At 44.8% G+C, this 17,790-nt stretch overlaps 1 protein-coding gene across 2 annotated transcripts in view; it reads right to left on the reverse strand.

Annotated features, from left to right (window-relative positions):
* The window catches only part of tafa5a (TAFA chemokine like family member 5a), a 103,587-nt gene that overhangs the window by 53,128 nt on the left and 32,669 nt on the right, over window positions 1-17,790 (reverse strand). Inside the window, exon 1 of one of the 2 annotated variants that reach the window (XM_068755270.1) lies at window positions 12,385-12,475. The exons of the other annotated variant lie outside the window; for it this stretch is intronic. Coding sequence (XP_068611371.1) covers window positions 12,385-12,475 — 91 coding nt within the window. Of the gene's footprint in view, window positions 1-12,384; window positions 12,476-17,790 lie in introns of those variants that run through there. 2 annotated transcript variants of the gene reach the window in all.

The following is a 17,790-nucleotide window of genomic DNA, read 5'->3' on the forward strand; positions in this document are numbered from 1 at the left end:
TGAGCAGTTCACAACAACATGCGTTGACATCCCAGCAATGCAACACGCTTGGCTCTTTGGCTCTTCCAGAGAACACAGAGCTGAACGCTCACCGCATTTGGCCGAGCCCAAACAAAAAGACGGAAATAGGGAAGGGGGGGGCATTTGACAAAGCATGCAGAGGATGGTCTTCATTCCTGACTGTACACACGCATGTGCATTCAAATGTATGTACGCACATCCATGCGTAAAAAAGGCCTAGGGCTAGAGCTGGAGCCCAGACAGTCAGCGTGAGCTCACTGCGGCGCAGAATAAAATATAACTTATTCATTGCTACGACACCAGGGCAATCATCAGACCCACCCCCGGCATTATTACCAGTTGATGGTCAGCCGTCACTTTAAGACACAGAAGCTTTAACATAATGACAGCCGTTTCCTGGGTGGTGAAAGGACAAGGGTGGCGGGTGCTTGTTCTGCTGCCTTGACCACCTGATGTGTGTCTCTGGTTTACTGCTCCCAAACCTCTTACATGATCCTCATGCTCCTGCTTTCATCAGGCTCAACCTTCCCTGCCGTGCCAAACGCACACGGGGTCCCCTGTTTTCTCTTTCCAGCTCCAACATTTCATATAGCATCCGCTCTGTCATTCATTTCCCTCTGCCCCCCCGCACCCCCCACCTCCCTCACCCTGCTTTGCTCCCACAAACCCCGCTTTCTGCCTGCACCTCCAGTGGAGGAGGTGCCAGGGCGGTGTAATTGGTATTCAAGTTCTGTCAGAGCAAATGCAGAGTCCTTTTAGCAGAAGACAGGAAACATCCTTATCCGAATTTCCACGGTAACCAGCGGGTGGGTGGGTGCGTAGAGACGTGGCTGTACATGATGCTCTTATTTATTTATTTTTTCTCATCTTGTCTTATGCATTGTTTTCTCTCATCTCTCTCCCACTTCTATCTAGTTATTGGCTGGATCTGATAGTGGCACATACTCACACAGACACGCAACACCGGGCTGCATACATGACTGCATGTAGACAAGATTACACACAGGAACGCATTGAAAGTCTCCTGCCTGCGCGCACACACACATTCCTCACAACCTTGTACAGCCCCCTGCAGAGGGTTTTGCTGGCGAAGCTTCTCCTCCTCTTTGTCAAATGCACGTAATACACACACACACACACACACACACACACAAACCGCTGCCTCACAGTGTCCTCTCTTCTATCTCCTCTCAGTTCCAGAGGGCTACAGTACGAGACTCAGGCACCAACGCAGCGCCATTATGGAGCTATTTTAAGGACATTAGGTAAATGCGACCCGCTCTTGACTCAAACTGCTGGATCATCACGAACTGCAAAATGTGACAGCGGCATTGGATGAGAATTAATTAAGGAAACTATTTATAACGTTAGCTTTTTGAGTGAATAATAGCAAAGGAGAAGGCTTGATTAGCGACAGGGAGCATAAACAGCAGAAACAGCCAGAGATTAATGTGAAAAAAACAACTCCACTTTAATAGAAATATTAAACAATCCAGACAGATTAGTCAAAAAGCATTTAAAAAAAAGATGTAATTAAAAATATATCATTATTAATTTATGTATTGTTGAAATACAAATGCTTTTATTTTGAAATGGCATACCACGTGATAGTGCTTCTGCATTGGAAGCATGAAGTATTTCTCAAAAGAGACAGCCATTAATATAGATGTTACAGCGCTACACGCCATTAAAAGTGTTACTTCTCTCTGCCTGACTGCAGAGTTTACTGACAGTGGGATTACAGTAATTATCCTAACTCACTGCTCTTGATGACAAACTAGAAGCACGTGTGCTTTTACTTGCATTCTGCTGCACCACAACACAGCAAGAGGCGGGGATACATCCTGGACAAGCCGCCGGTTCATCGCAGGGACACACATAGACACACAATCATTCACACTCACACATATAGACAATTTAGTGTAACCAATACACCTAATTTGCATGTTTTTTTGGTGGCGGGAGGAAGCCGGAGATCCCGGAGAGAACCCACGCAAGCATGGTGAGAACATGCAAGCTCCTCACAGGAAGTCGGACCCGAACCCGTGACCTTCTTGCTGTGAAACCACCGTGCCACCCTCAACAACAATTCTTTCATAAAAAATAATCGAGCTTATGTGTAATTGATGCTGGAAAGGAGCTGAATCGCTCAGTGAGGAAGGAAGTGAAGGAAATGACGCCCTCCTTCACGCTAAGTTTTAACCCCTTCTTCATCATTCCTTGCTGCATGCCGGCTTCAGATGGACCGCTTTGTCCAAACATCGGCATACTCTTATTAACAATGTTGCCTTTGGTCTGCTTCCTTCTTATCTCCAGATTTAAATCGAGTCACGAGTCTATACGCCCCAAAGCGTTTGGGTTTGCTGCTCCTGCTGCTTGGAATCAGCTGGACCAGAGCATTACTTGAATGCAGGCACGCCAGGCTGCAAATGTTACGTCAACTGTATTTGTATTCTTTGCCACGCTGCCCGTCTCAGCTAGTACTTTTTCGGAAATGAGATGTTAACTCTCAATGGAACTTTTCCCAAGTTAAATAAAGGTTGAATGAAAAAGACTTTCCTGTTTTCCAGCCTCCCACACATTTCTGTTCTGCCCCGAGTCGTACCTGATGCTGCAGCTGGTGGACCGGTGGGACCGACCTCGACACACCCGACGCTCATTCTGTCATCACCATTGGCTTCTCCTGTTTGTTGCTCTTTGCCTCTGCTCAGTGTCGGTTTCACCATCTCGCCAGCGGCAGATTCTCTTTCCTTGTTTCGTTGTTCTGGTAGTGCTTTTTGGTTGTTGATTTGGTTTTGTGCCTACTCACCAGTTATTTTGCAGTTTTAATATGTTATGCATTACACAGTAATGACCCAATAATATGATGTATTATGGTATTCCAATCTTAATTTATATACACATTCATACAGTTTTGTTAAAGTTACATTTAATATGGCTGTCTGAACGTCAACCCACCACAAGGCACTTGTCATCGTGAAACGGATAAGCTGCCATCACAAATACACAAAGCCTGTGAGCTGGGTCGTGGCATCCCATGAAAAAATAAAAAGGGACAAGCATGAAGCCTGAACTCTGAGCAAAGCTGCGTCTGTTACAGGAAGGGAATAAACTTCATCCTGAATAATCATGAACTGCCCAGCGTGACTGAATTTTACACAGAAGCAAGTTGTACTCAAAATTAAGAAGGCACTCTCTCTGTCTCTCAGCAATGGTGCAGGTTACTAGCACAACCAATCCCTGTCTGCCCTTACCTGAGTTGCCATGGTAACCCTCCTCCCCCCAAAAAAGATTTTATTTCAGGAAGCAACCCAATGGCAACAACCTGTGACTCTCTCTGTTTCATTCTCTGCTTCCTCTCCCTTTGTCATCATTTTACTCTTGCACACTTTTTTTAGAGAGAGATTTTATCCATCTCTTCCTTTCTGCCTCATTTGCTGACACAGTCTGTCCATATTCAGCCACTGTGTGACTTCATTTGTAGCTACATCCAGAGGAAATGGGGCATCAGGCTCCTTCACTCGGCTGTTACCTGCTCGTGGTTGGAGCCGTCTGCATATGTGTGTGTGTGTGCATTTGCATGTGACTGCACACGGGAGAGCAACAACCTATGACAAATCTCAGTCTGTTTATGTGTGTGTTCTTGTTTGCCTTAGTACAACCACGTGCATGGGTGTGTGTGTGTGTGTGTGTGTGTGTGTGTGTGTGCACGGAGGCCCACATGTGTAACCGTTTGTGCCAATTATTTCATTACCGGCTGAGAGATTTCGCTTTCCACTATTACTGCTCCCTTAGCCACAGGCAGAAACCCTAGCACACACACACACACACACACACACACACACACACACACACACACACACACACACACCAGTCTCCATCAATTAAGGAGGCAATTTGCTCAAGTGGTTCCACCTGGGACAAAAGGCAGGTGGGTGGCTACGCTCTGTTTACCTATCAGACACTATTAGGGGTGAGATGTCACTGACGTTACTCCTGCCCCGCCTCGGCGATGTCACTTCTGTCTTTCTGTCGTCACGTCACAGGAGTTGTGTGTTACGTGTGATGCTGTGTGAGATTGTTCCAGTTATCATGTGTGTGCATACTTAATCTGTCAATGTGTGCAACCCAGTGACAGATGATGCTAACATTCAGTGGATGCAGTGTGTGTGTATGTGTGTTATGTGTCAGGTTATCAGGATGCTGAAATGTTAAAGCAGCAGATTTATTTTCTCCACATCTCAATCTTTGACATACTGCTTCAATCTGTGTGTGTGTGTGTTGCTTTTGTTGCATTTATGCACCTCAATAGTGTCTGTGTGCATGTGTGGCCTCTGCAGCAATATTTCATCCTCTCTAGAGTCCCATAAGAACATGCCGCACTATTTATGTGTGTGCACATCTGCAATTGTTTGCACCATCTATTTGGTACCTTGATGAAGTGTGTTGCAACTCCAAAAATACGCACATTTACACACACACCATGACACACTTTCCCACAGTCTGATAAATTAAACTTGGAGCTACAGAAATGTGTTCCAATGCCACTACAGGATATGCATTCAAGCTCTAGTGTGTGTGTGTGTGTGTATAAACATGCACATTTGTATATGTCACAATGTCTCTGCATGTTAACTTGGCATTTACAGATGTTGGTTGCCACCGACATTTATCTGCAGTTGGAGCAATGCTGTGTGTTAGCATGCCAATCTTGGCCTGCTCATGTGCCCCGAGGCATGCTGGGAAATATAGAAGGCAAATCTTTAACAGCTACTCTGTTTCCTGGATCTCACAAGCCCTATTTCTTCTTTCATCTGATGTGCTATTATCCTTGGGCTTAGGTGGCCGCATGCAAGGTAAAATTTATCGTCTGTTCAGCAAGGCAAATGTGCAAGCTTGGCATATTTCATTTACTGAACACATATCATTATTAAAATGTGATACATTTCCCCTCCCGCCCCTCTTTTTTTGTTTCACACTGTGTGGTGAAATGCTATCTTGGGTACATCTGACTCATGCCCTTGCGTGAGTTTCCGCGTGATGATATCCTCTGAAAATGGAATTGTAGGTACGCCAGGAAGAAGAAGAGGCTAAGTTAATGTTATGAGAGGAAGAAGATGTGCAAGGAGAGTCATATTGCATTGGTTCGCATTAACGCATACCAAATAGGAACATGTTCGTCACCTCTCAGATAATGAAACAATGGGTTAGAAAAAGCAGCGCTCGCACCTAACCTCTTACCCATGCTTCTATTTCAGCCCAAACAGACAGCTAGCTGATTTAGCAGCCGCATCAGCAAATCCAGCACATGTAAATTACTGTATACAAATCCTGTATATTATATGCATTACTTTTAAACCAGGGACGTGGCTTTAAAAACTCCCCAGCAGCAGAATTGTGAAGAACCAATACGGGCCAAAAAAAAAAAAAAAAAAGGAAAGCGTTCTGTATTCATGAGTTTGGTTTTAACAGTCCCTGCAGGTACAATAATGAAGTTCCCTGTCTTCCATGTGGAATGGACCATAATGATAATGATGAAGCAGAATCACTGATTCCTTTTTATTTCTTCTCTCCTCCCTGCTGTGTTGCCGGAGCTGTAAACATAAGCATAACACTACATGTAGCAGAGATGTAACTATGGCAAAGGGCTATTAACATTTTGCAGAGAGACGCTGCTCCGACTGAAGCTATAATTCACAACGGATGCACAGACAGTTCCATTGCCTTCTCAGGCGTAATCACAGAACAAAATGAGGGCCAAAAACACAACAGAGCACATTTCAAAAATGCCACCCCCACCCCCTCCCCTGTTTAAACTTTGATCATTGAGCATTGCTCCAAGTCTGTGCACGACAAGATGCATCAATCATCTCGGGAGTAGTAGCAGATACAGCGATCCCAGATACAGAACAAGATCAAATATTCAATCATTTGAATAATATCATTTAAGCAACCTGTTGCATTCCGATTCTACGAGGCGACGCTTTCCAGCTAAGTGCAGCGACTGTGCTGAATGATCGCGCTTTGTTGCGCGGCTAACACCCATGTCGGCGCATTCCCATCTGGATGCGATAAAGGCCTCAGAAGATAAACGAGTGGCACAGCCCTGTGATGACCCATAATGTTATGGATTGTCCTTTACAGTGAACTAAACCCATTTTCTCTACCGCGTGAGATTGAGAATAGGAATTTGGAAGCCACAAGCAATCTATTCACGGGTGCAACAAGCTAAGGGAATGTGACGTGCCAATGTCTTTTAGTGATTTTCATTATGTGTCATTCTATTCGAATTCATTTTTCCAATTGGACCATCAGAGCCGCTGCCCTAAGCAGTACAACATGCAGAAATGAAGCAGGGAGGATCTTGTTTAGCCGCAAAACATCCCGAGAAGGAAAAATAATGATCTTTATGAAATTGCTTTAGTCACAATCTGATGGCTGGGGCAAAGCAAGTGGCTGGCCTTGTTTGAATCGATAAAGCCTCCATTAGTTTGAGTTTTTTTTTAAAGCAGTAACATGCTATTTGTTTCGGTGGAGCGGCGCAGCATCGGTAATATTCTGCCCTTTTGACACAAAAAGCTATAATGCACTCTACCAAAGCTAATGCACGATTAAACCTACATTTCTATCAGACGTAAATGGGGGGCAAAAAAAAAAAACATCACAAATGTGCCGGATCCATAAAGCATGGACAAGCCTGTTATCACAGGCACCACATTTGTGCCACAATGCCCTCCAGGGGCAAGCTTTTGTGAGGGCAGAAAAACCTCGGCTCTAAAATCCATTCAAATGACTGTGATCTCACACGTCGCGGAGATCAAACTTCTTAAGTAGCTATTGATCAGCTCGATGAACAGAGACACAGCGGTGGCTCAAACTGAGGGATGACCTCATTGCTACCTTCGACAGAGGCAGGAAAGCACAAATTGAAACTGCAGAAGGGTAAGCACACTTCTCACCCATCATTTCCTCAAGAACATGTGGTTGAATTACACGCAGGCACACCGGGGGGCGGGGGGGTCACAAATCAATAGTCTGCGGAGGTGGCTTATGGAAAAGTGCACATGGTCGGGTGGATTTATTTTAAATCAGCACCATCTGAGCTTGGGCTTCTTGATGAACACAACCTTTTGGTTAGATCACCAGAGAGCAGGGGCCAATCTTCTGTTTGAGGGATGTTCATGATAGACATGCCGCCAGTGCTGCAAGAAAGGGCCCAGAGGAATACGCCCGTCCTCGGTGGAAAACGCTGATCCAAGAGGATATTTCTCCCACCAGCTGACAAGCCGATAGACAAATGGCCTGGCTAGTCCTGAACCTTTCAAACTCCTGGCCCTCCTTCCTCTTGTCCTCCTCCTCACTGCGTATGCGTGTGTGTGTGTGTGTGTGTGCATGCACACATCTCCTCCTCCACTCAGGCTTGTGTATGCGAACGTACACCCACCTCGCATGGCTAATTTACAGAGCCCAGCTCTACCGCACTCAACACATTCCCTGGCTCCTGCACGAGGTTTTAATTAAAGATACAGCTTCGGTATTAAAATCACCCCATCCTTTATGCCTTTTCCCGACATCTTACATCCGTGAGGAGGTTCGTCGAGTAATCTGTGCTGGCTTGCTGCTCTCTGCCACAATTTACTACACGTGTTATACATTTTATCGCCAGCCACTATATTACGTTAATCTGCCAGCGGATGCAAGACGTAGCACCGCCCCTTGCTGATTCAAGGCTTTATGGACTAGCTCAATTCTATTTCTGAAAGCTTGTATTGGGGAATTTGAGGCAGAACTTGGTGGATTGGGAGCACAGGAATGAAGTGTGTCAGGTTGAGGCTTCTCTGACAACAAAGGCCAATGAGAGAGAGAAAAACAAACAGAGAAGACCCTCACGGCCAGATTTTCATTCGTCTTTCTCCAACTTTTTTTATTGTGCCAGAGCACTGCCATAATGCAATCAGCAGGACTTTAGGAAAACTGAGTGTAATAGTGCACTATTTTACTGTCTCAGAATCAATATGAAGAGTGATAAACAGTGCCATGAGTAAATAGAGCTCAGACACACTCTGGTGAAAATGCCCCTGGACACGGGACACAAGGGGGCTGTTTAGAGTAGGCTTAGATTACCTTGATATACAACCACAGGTCTCTGCAGCAACTGTGAATTGATTCATTGAAGTGAATTAATTAACAGACCCTTTAGGTAATGAATCAATTAAGCAATTGATTATTGCGCATTACCCTTATGGATTGGAGCTGATACCGACCATTAAAGATAAACTGCGCCCGATTTAAATCGGTTCACGTCAGAGTTTGGGCAGAGAATCTGTGTGTGGTGGTGCTGCTAGCAGTTCGGCATCCCTGAGGATTTGCGCGACATTGCGATTGTGATTCTGTATGCTAAAGGAGCATCGCTGCAGCATTAAGGACATGCACATTAACTTCATTTTGCTTCATCCTCAAGCTATGCTGCAGGGCTAAATTACCCTGAAAGCCCCTTAATCTGCAGATTAATAATATATGCTTTATAAGGGAGGAAAATACTTAATTACTACACCTCTGCTGTTGCATCACTGAGTCATTTTCGAGTTGGCGCCTACAAACAGCCTCCATATTTTAGAGGCAGATGATGCTTGCTATTTCACGAGCACGCCCGGATATTCAGCACTCGGCTTCTTTAGCACAAATGCATTCGACGTTCTGAAAAGAAAAAAGAAAAAGCAGCATTCGCAGACGGCGTGATAAAACTGCAATAAGGAAAGAAAAAAAAACAAAGTAGTCTAGCAAAGACTGATGACTGTCAATATAAACAACAGTTGTGTAGCAGTCCCCATGTGTCTGACACACCATGCCATGTGGGCCGACTGTGGTGCGGAAAACCAGTCAGCCTGTGTGTTGCAGGAATAGTCCCAGTCTTGCGTAAAGACCGTGGCTCCACAGGTCACCGGCAGGTAAATGGAGTCACGTTTAAAAGGCCGCCATCGAGGGAACGGCTGCATCTTCTTGCAGGGATTCAAGCTTCGAGTTCAGGTCTTTTTTAAAAGGTGACTTCATCTTTTTTTGTTCCTCTCCATTGGAAGGTCAGCCTCTTGTGTGACTGAGCAGTTGCAACTTCTCCATATAGAGAGCACACCGACGGTAGGGTGTAAGAGTACCTGGCATAATGTCATAGTGCACAGGCTATAGAACTTTCTCTCCTCTTTGTGCAGGGAAGTGGGGGGGGGGGGGTCAGGCTGCAGTTCATGACTGCACACATAAGGTGCTTTGCATTCTGAACTCATGTCTGAGGATGCATCAAGACTTTCCTTTCTCCACAGACCAGCGTCTGTACAAGACAGCAAGCGTTTGCCACTGCTTGACCCAAATCTGCCTGAGGCTGTGCAGAACGTTGATGCCACTTCTTTTTTTTCTTTTTTTAACAGGATTCCCGGGACGAGAGCTTCTGTCTGCGGTCAAGGAAAACTGATTTGGATGGGGTGATGTCAAACGGAATTGTATGACTACACACATCTCTGCCACTTTTGGCTCATTACGGCACACCCTGCAGGTTTTATCTGAGGATCAATGGTTGCAGTCGGACTTGGTGGCCCGAAACGACAGAGGTAGGGAAGCGCTGAGGGGCCACTTGGGAGCGCAGAAACAAGGCTTTATGGGTACACTTCAAAAAAAGGAGATTAGTTTAGGTCTTTCCCACAGATGTCAAAAAAAGAAAAACGGCTGGCTTTCTTTTTGAATATATTTAGTTTAGAAAATAATTATCTAGAAATAATATTCTTGAATGAGGGGAAACAATGCTAATATTTTACCACTATAAGAATAGATGTCTTCAGCTAGCTCAATCATTTCACATAAATCCAAAGATTTTACTGCTCCGTCAGAGAGAGGACTTTTAAAGACGCTGGAGTTCATAACTTTAATTGCAACCCCACAGGCTTCAATTCCCTGTTACAAATATTTGCGTAGCATATGGTCATGTCGTTATTTTACCCATTCCTGCCCGAAGAGCAGACGGCTCCGGATTCACCAATGAATCCCTGCAGCGGGAACTCTTCCATGAACCTGTCAAGACTCTCTATTGCCATGTGACAAATCTCTCAACCAATGAAGAGCAAAATGGGATTTACCCCGTAGCCTGAATTATTTAAGTGGACAGTGTGAGAAATGTATAGCGTAAAATCCATCCACATTCCCTATGCATCTTTTAATATGTGTCCACCCTCCCTGCATCCTCTTTTCTCTCTACATCCCATTATGGAAGAAGGCTGACACACTCAGGCATTCAACTCCCCAAAACACACTCACGGGCATGTCCAGCTGTCTGGCAGGGTTGCAGAACGGTGACCATTCCCTAAAGTCCCCATTTTAGATCTCTAGCAAGTCAGCAGTCCAATCTGCATGCATGATTATAACTCAGGATAATAAACCATACATGCATACAGTCCTCTGCGGCACAGTGGCGCAGTGGGTAGCGCTGTTGCTAGAAGGCTGCGGATTCTAATCCTATCTGTGCGGAGTTTGTATGTTCTCCGTGTCTGTGTGGGGTTTTTCTGGGTTCCTCCCACCTCCTTGTTGAAAGGCGCGAGTGTGTGCGTGAGTGGCTGTGTCTATGTGTGGCCCCGCGACGCGCTGGCGACAGGGAGCACCCCCCGCCTCTCACCGTCGTCAGCTGGGATGGGCTCCAGCAACGCCCATATGTATAAAAGGCTGTCACTAATGCAGTCCTCCGAGTCCATTTGATCAGTTTTGTTTTATTAGCTCTCACATCTGGCTTTGACCTTGGCTATTCTTGCAGCCTGAGGTGACCATATTCTCAGCCTCCCTTTGTGAACCTCTCTCTCTCTGCCTTCATCCGCCTCCACCGGTTTTCAATGTGACTTCATGAACCACACCTCGAACTCGAACATGCTCCTTTGGCCCCACAGTGACCAGAAGATTTATCCCGCCAAAACGGAATCTGGATTAGGTGTCGAGCTTGAAAGAAAAATAAAATGCAGGCTTGGGGGGGGGGATGCTGCAGCATAAAAGCACAACATGATACAGGCAAACAATTCAGTGCGGTGAAGGTCAAAAATATTGCCTTGCCAGTCATCAAGCTCGACAATGCTGATGGCGTGAATCTAAAGAGAGCCCATTGCATTAACACAGCCATGAGCAGCACTTTTATTTTTTCAAATTTGGCCACACAATCCTCTCTTTGACCTCTGTGGAGAAGACTAGCATGCCACAGTAAATTAAAACTCCAAAGAAAGGCTTTGGGACATGTGCCAGTGCAAAATCCTGAACTCCCCTCGTCTCCCATGTTGGCTGATGGACAAGTCTCTCTCTCTCTTTTACACTTCCTCAAACACTCTTCTACCCAGTATAGTCTCGGCCTCACAATGGTGAGGAGAGTGTTTGCCACTGCTTGACCTGAATATTTGCCCAGGACCGGAGGCAGGGAGGGGATGGCGGGCCATTCCAAGCCGGCACAAAGGAAGCACATGACAGTTTGAATGTGCCAAACAGATCTGCTTGCCTCGGGGGTGCGCGGGGAATGTTAAGTGCTGTTTCTGTGCCAGGTTCATGCAGTCCCTGGTTTGCAACATTTGACAAGGAGTTGCATGAAATGCATAAAGATCCCTCCACAGGCAGGTGTATGGGTTTGTCTTTATTACAGTGAATGATTTGCTGCAGCCCGTCACACTGAATCATCGGTGAATTTCTGATTGGTTTTGACTTCTGGTGATTGACAGAGTCATATAAATTCTACTTAATGTCTGCAGATGAAACATCCAAAGCAACCCCCCCCAAAAAAAAAGCCTGCATCACTTGCTGTCAACACGGACAGGCGGAGACATACAACCCGTAAAGCATGGCAGCGATGATGGAGACACTGAACAGCATGATGGGGGGGGGGCATATGTGAGGCAGAAAAAAAGAACAGAAAATCAAAGAGAAGAGACATTAGAGCCTCCTTGACCTCAATGTTACCCCTAAAGCTAGACTCTAGTGCCATCTATTGAAAACGTTTACCGTACAACAAATCAGTATTCGGCACAAACGTTGAGCTGCTGCTGCTAAAGACGCTTCGTCCCTGCACAGCTTCAACTTTATTTCTTCCATCAAAATCACTCCTCATGAATGACTTGTTGATGAGGAAAGATGCGGAAGGGTCCAACGCCAGAGCGCCTGGATTTCACAACAATGTGCATGTTTAGACTGGATTCATATTCTGCAAGCGACTCGAACAAAGAGGGCCAGCGTTTGATTTTGTTTAAGTCAAAGTGCAACGAGGCTACTGGTTGCGGAAAACTTCATATTAGATGGAGGCTCCATTCAGACGCGCGTAAAGTGGCACGTAATCAAAAGGAGGTCCGAGTGATTTACCTTCTTTGAGCAGGCGGGAGTGAATAATAAGAATGAGAAAGCAGCAGATCGCCGCTCCGGTCAGCGCCCACGCAACTCTAAGCAGTTGCATCCTGGCGTAGGAAGGACTGTGGCGGATGAGACAGCCGCGTATAGTGGGAGAGACGCGCACACTCCACCTCAGCTCGCAGGCACGCACTGACTCATATTCTGCTGGCCACGTAATTCAGCATCCCTTTCGTGCAAAATCCTCAGTTCATAGTCCGGTTCAATGTTTCAGAGAGGGCTGTGATCCCGCGCACCGACCCAAAAAAAAGAAAAAAGGAAAAGAAAAAGCGCTCTTGCTTCACCGCCGGTGCGTCAGAGCGCCTCCAAACAGTCAGGCTGTGCTGCTAACCCCAAATCCGCATCTGCCGGACTAACATCGTCTCTCACTCCGGTTCATGCTCTTCCTATTCTTTCCCTTCAAGAGGCTTTCCTGCGCTGCGCTGCAGCTCCGGCAGGTTCGGCAGAGCGGGCTGCGCTCCTCGGCGGGTCTCTTCAAGTGCGCACGGGCGGTCCACGGCGATGCGGTGCGCGGATGATTCTCTCTCTCTCTCCCTCCCTCTCTCTCACTCTCACTCTCCCTCTCTGCTTCTCTCCATCAAGGCTCCTGAAAACCTTCCAACCCAGAGGCAGCGGGGATGAACGTTCCCTGACTTTTCTTAAATGCAGATGAGCAAGAACTGTCTGTTAATATTTAATGTATTATTCCATTAGATTAAAAAAAAAAAATCTACATGGGTGTGAATATCGGCACATCACACTTCTTCTTATCACTGTGCGTGTTTGTTTCTGATATTGAATCAACGGCTTTACTCTCCGCTACCCACCCCAATAATCCCATCCATCTGAGAAAAGTACGTCATGAAAAGAAGGTATATTGTTCTTAGATCTTCACCCTACATGACCGTCAAATCCCAGAAACATCAGTCATTAATCAACCGAGATATTGAGGAACACATTCTGAAGCTCCATTGACTGCAATGTTACAGAAACCTATTACACATGTAGCCTAAAATGTCATCACATTTTAAACATTAAACACTGATGCAAAAGCAAAATGATTAAAAAGCCTCTAACCCCTCTCAGTTTGATCAGAATTCTGAGTGGAAGCAGCTCCACAGGATGCGGCCCGACATTGAAAGAAAAACAATGGCGTGTTTAATCTGCCACTCTTCAGATATCGCTTCTGTTCAATCCACATCTCTATATACTAGTAAACGCATGACGTATAGGATGAGTCGAGAGATGAATATTTCCTTTCAGCTGCTTTGGTGAATCAGTGACCTACCAGATCAAATGGACCATTTGAAAGCAGTGTTTCCCCCCCTTGTGGCACTTGTGAGTTTCATCCCAGGATCTGTGCAGCTAGAATTGAGTAAGGATGACACGTGTGACGACTGACAGTGCCACTCATAGCAGAAAGCTGTCAGTGCAGTGTCAATAAAGTTGTCCCTTGCAGCTACTAGTACTAATTAGCTGAGAACAGCCTCTGCATGCATGCCTTTATCTATTTATGTCATGCTTTCATGGAGGTATGTGTGTTCTTTTCTTCCCCCTCCTCCTGATCATCTACCACAATGGAAAACAAGAGACTTGACCTCTACAGAGGTCAGGTTATGTTTTGTTTTTTTTACTTTACACTCTACACACTTTACTGTGCATTGAGAGGAGCCAGATGAAGTGGCTCAGGTATATTATTTAGGCGTCCGGGAGGCGTCTCCCTGGTGAGGTGTTCAGGGGACGTCCCACCGCGGGATGAGACCACGGGGAAGACCCAGGACACGCTGGAGAGTCTATGTCTCTCGACTGGCCCGGGAATGCCTCGGGACCCCCTCCGGAAGAGCTGGAAGAAGCGGCCAGGGAGAGGGAGGTCTGGGCTTCCTTGCTTAGGCTGCCCCGGCAACCCGACCCTGGATAAGTGTTTTGAAGATGGATGGATGATTCATAGCATTTTTATTCCGTCCTGAGTTTTCTCGGATCATCGCGCCATGTGTGTGTGTGTGTGCGTTATGAAGTGAGTCTCCCCCTTTTGCTACCATTTCTGACAGAGCTGTTTGAGACAGAAATGACAGACGCTGTCCTGCAGCATCTGTTTTGACCAAAGACTGTCACAGATATTTCATACAAGTGCCTGAGAACTGCGTGAACGTGTGTAAAAAGGGTGTGGGAACTTTAAATTAAAACACTAACTTAAAAACACAGTAAGAAACTACCAAAATACAGTGTGTTACTGGAGAAACTACTGAAAGTTAATTACAGTGTAGATTATTCTCACTTAAAGAGCAGTGAACTAAACTAGATTTGCATTTACCGTACAAGACAAAACCGCTGGAATCACCGAGACTGGAACGGAACTCTTTAATATGCCAGAAGAGCCACATGTAACTTCTGTAAGAGTCACCATTATTGAACTGTTGCAGTACGTAAAGAGGCTGAAAGAGAAATCAGCTTTCCTCCTTCTGTTGGTAAAACTAAATATGTGAGCAACCTCGGAGTTGTGCATGTCTTTCCATTGATGAATCTCAACACTGTGTTTCCGTAACCCTAAAAACATCATCAGAATACGGAGAATACAAAAATAAATTCCTGAGCAGTCACAGAATAGATTTTACATGTGTATGTACTGCATATAATAATGATTGTTTTACATACTCAAACTCAAAGCGACTTTAAGTTTCTAGAAAAGCGCTATATAAATAAATGTATTATACCAAGTAGCACTTCATTGTATTATTTAGTATAAACATTTATTTTGCTTTTTCACTTCTAGATTTTGTGAAAACCTCAGGGTCCAGTGTGAAAGATTCAGCGGGCAGTCGCTGAATATAATATCCATAATAATTAGGTTATTTTAGTTTTTAATCACCTCAAATTAAGAATCCGCGAGTCACTGTGATCCTATTAAACCCTTTAATATATACAGAGGGATATCCAAACTCCACACAGATAGGATACAAACCCGGTACCTGCTTGCTGTGAGGAAACGGCGCTAACCGCTACACCACCATGCCGTCCCAATAAAATAAATGTGTATTTGTTGTCTAAAAATCATTTAGAGGACGAATATGCACAGTGTGTTACAGTGAAGGATGTCATGTATGATGGCAGCATCAAGTTGATGAATACTGTTCAGTGCAATTTGTATGTTAGAATTTCCCTTTTTCCAACGTTGATCCCCGGAATTATTCCAAAAACCGCAGGAGCTCATGTCGGTGCTCCAGAGAACACCTCTTCTGTCTATCCATTTCCTGTCATTGCGTTCCTTTGCATGGTCACGTTTAGATGCAAAGCTATGGGCGGTTCAGAATCACTAATTAACTTGTTTTACATTTTCTTGGGATGAAGCCAGCTAATCATAGAGACCCCAAAGGAAACCATGCAGACATTGGAAAACGTGCAATCTCCACAAAGGAGGCCCCAAATCCAGAATGGAACCCAAAACTGCAGTTCACCTTGAATTAAAAAAACAAACTCATTATTTATACAACGAAGTAATACAATGTGTTCAAAGTTAGCGTTTGTACCTTGTGACATTCTATTCCATTCTTCCTTTTTGCATAGATTATTAAACCATTTCCTTCCTCGCTATCCTCACACCACCCACCTACACTGCTGCCATCATCTCTTCCTTTCTCCTCCTCCATGCCACCACCCCCTCACCGCTGCTTTTCCTTGCCAGGAGCCAGGAGAGGCGTTACTTGCTTTGTCCTCTGTGCAGGTCACTGGCCGTAAGCCAGACAGGAGCCTATGCCAATAAAAAGCCATGAGTAATGGGTCTAAAACTTCCACACTGGCCGTGTTTCCCATTATTTCCCATGGCCGATAAATTCGGAGCAGGTCTTAATCAGATGGAAAAGCTGGAACATATGTCTCATGTCCAGCACAAAGATCCTTAACTTTAATAAAAGATAAAAGTTGAGGCGACTGCTCCTAATATGGCTTCCTTGGTGATATGTGTCTTCTGACAGGTGGGGGGGGGGGGGGGGGGGGGCATTATTGTTTGGTCAGAAAAACACACTCCTGCTGTCTGTCAGGAAAAGAATTGCTGCCCGTGGGATGCGTTCAACTCTAATAAAGTCCTTTAAGAAAGCTGCAGACAGATAATTGGATAAATGTTTCATAGTCCATGAATTACACAGGAAAGAATAGAAATTTGACAGCAGAAGGCGAAGTCCTACATGCTTTATATGACAGCGGTACCAGAGGTGGGGATATTTGATCTGGGTCGGCATGCGCTGCGCATGCTAGCAAATAGTTGACAATTTACAACCCCGCATTCCCCCCAAAAAAAAGCATCCATAAAAAAAAAGATAATTTCCTAATCTATTTTTGACCTTGAATTGAAAACAGTGCCAAGACAAAATGTTGCATCCCAGCAACAAATCTCAAGAACGTTGGGAGAGGAGCAAAAGAAGACTAAAAGTTTTTGTACTAATGTTAAAAACAAAAAGGAGGGAAATAGTTGATAAAAAAAATGACTCTTACCCTGGGGTGCAGCAGATAATCAAATTCACCAATTTCAACTACACAATTATGTCATCGTTTCTCCTAAACTTCTTTATAATAATAATAATGGGTTGATTTTATACAGCGCTTTTCTGGACACTCAAAGAATCTATACATTGTGCTTTATTCATTCACGGTGGTGGTGAAGCTACTGCTGTAGCCACAGTTGACCTGGGGAAGACTGACCACCACCGACATTCACTCGCTCACTACATTCACACAGGCAATGTGGGTGAAGTGTCTTGCCCAAGGACACAACGATAACGTACACTTGCGCCGGGAATCGAACCGCCAACCTCTCGATCACAGGATGACCCGCTCAACCACCTGCACCAACGGCCGTTTCCAGCGGTTTTAAATACCCCGAGTTAAAAGATATGCCAGATGTCCAGGCTGTGTGTAGTTCCTGGGAAGAACATCCACAGACACAGACACTGCCTGCAGCAATGGACATCACTCATGAACAGACGTAGTTAGTGCATGCCAAACAACCTTATGTGTGGACATTGCCTATTGCCATTGTTGTTTACAGTGTATTTAACAATAAAATAAGGAAATATTCAAGTTTTATCTTTGTTTATTTTTCTGTAATGGGCTAAAGTCCCCCATATCTATAATAATAATACAATATTAATAGCACACACTTAGCTGAGGTTGTGCAGAATCCTTAATCTGTTAACCAGCAATATGATTATTAATTATGAGTAAAAAAATACTTTAATAACACACACCAATGTAGTGATAAGTTAAAAGTGAGTGAATTATTTTTTATGACAAATCTTCACATTAAATCAAAAATATGTATTAACTTCATAGCAATAGAGATTGAAATATATATATATTTAAAGATTCTTAAAGACCATGCAGAGACGTGAT

The sequence above is a fragment of the Brachionichthys hirsutus genome, chromosome 22 (genome assembly GCF_040956055.1).
Source record: "Brachionichthys hirsutus isolate HB-005 chromosome 22, CSIRO-AGI_Bhir_v1, whole genome shotgun sequence".
NCBI classification, from domain to species: Eukaryota; Metazoa; Chordata; class Actinopteri; order Lophiiformes; family Brachionichthyidae; genus Brachionichthys; species Brachionichthys hirsutus.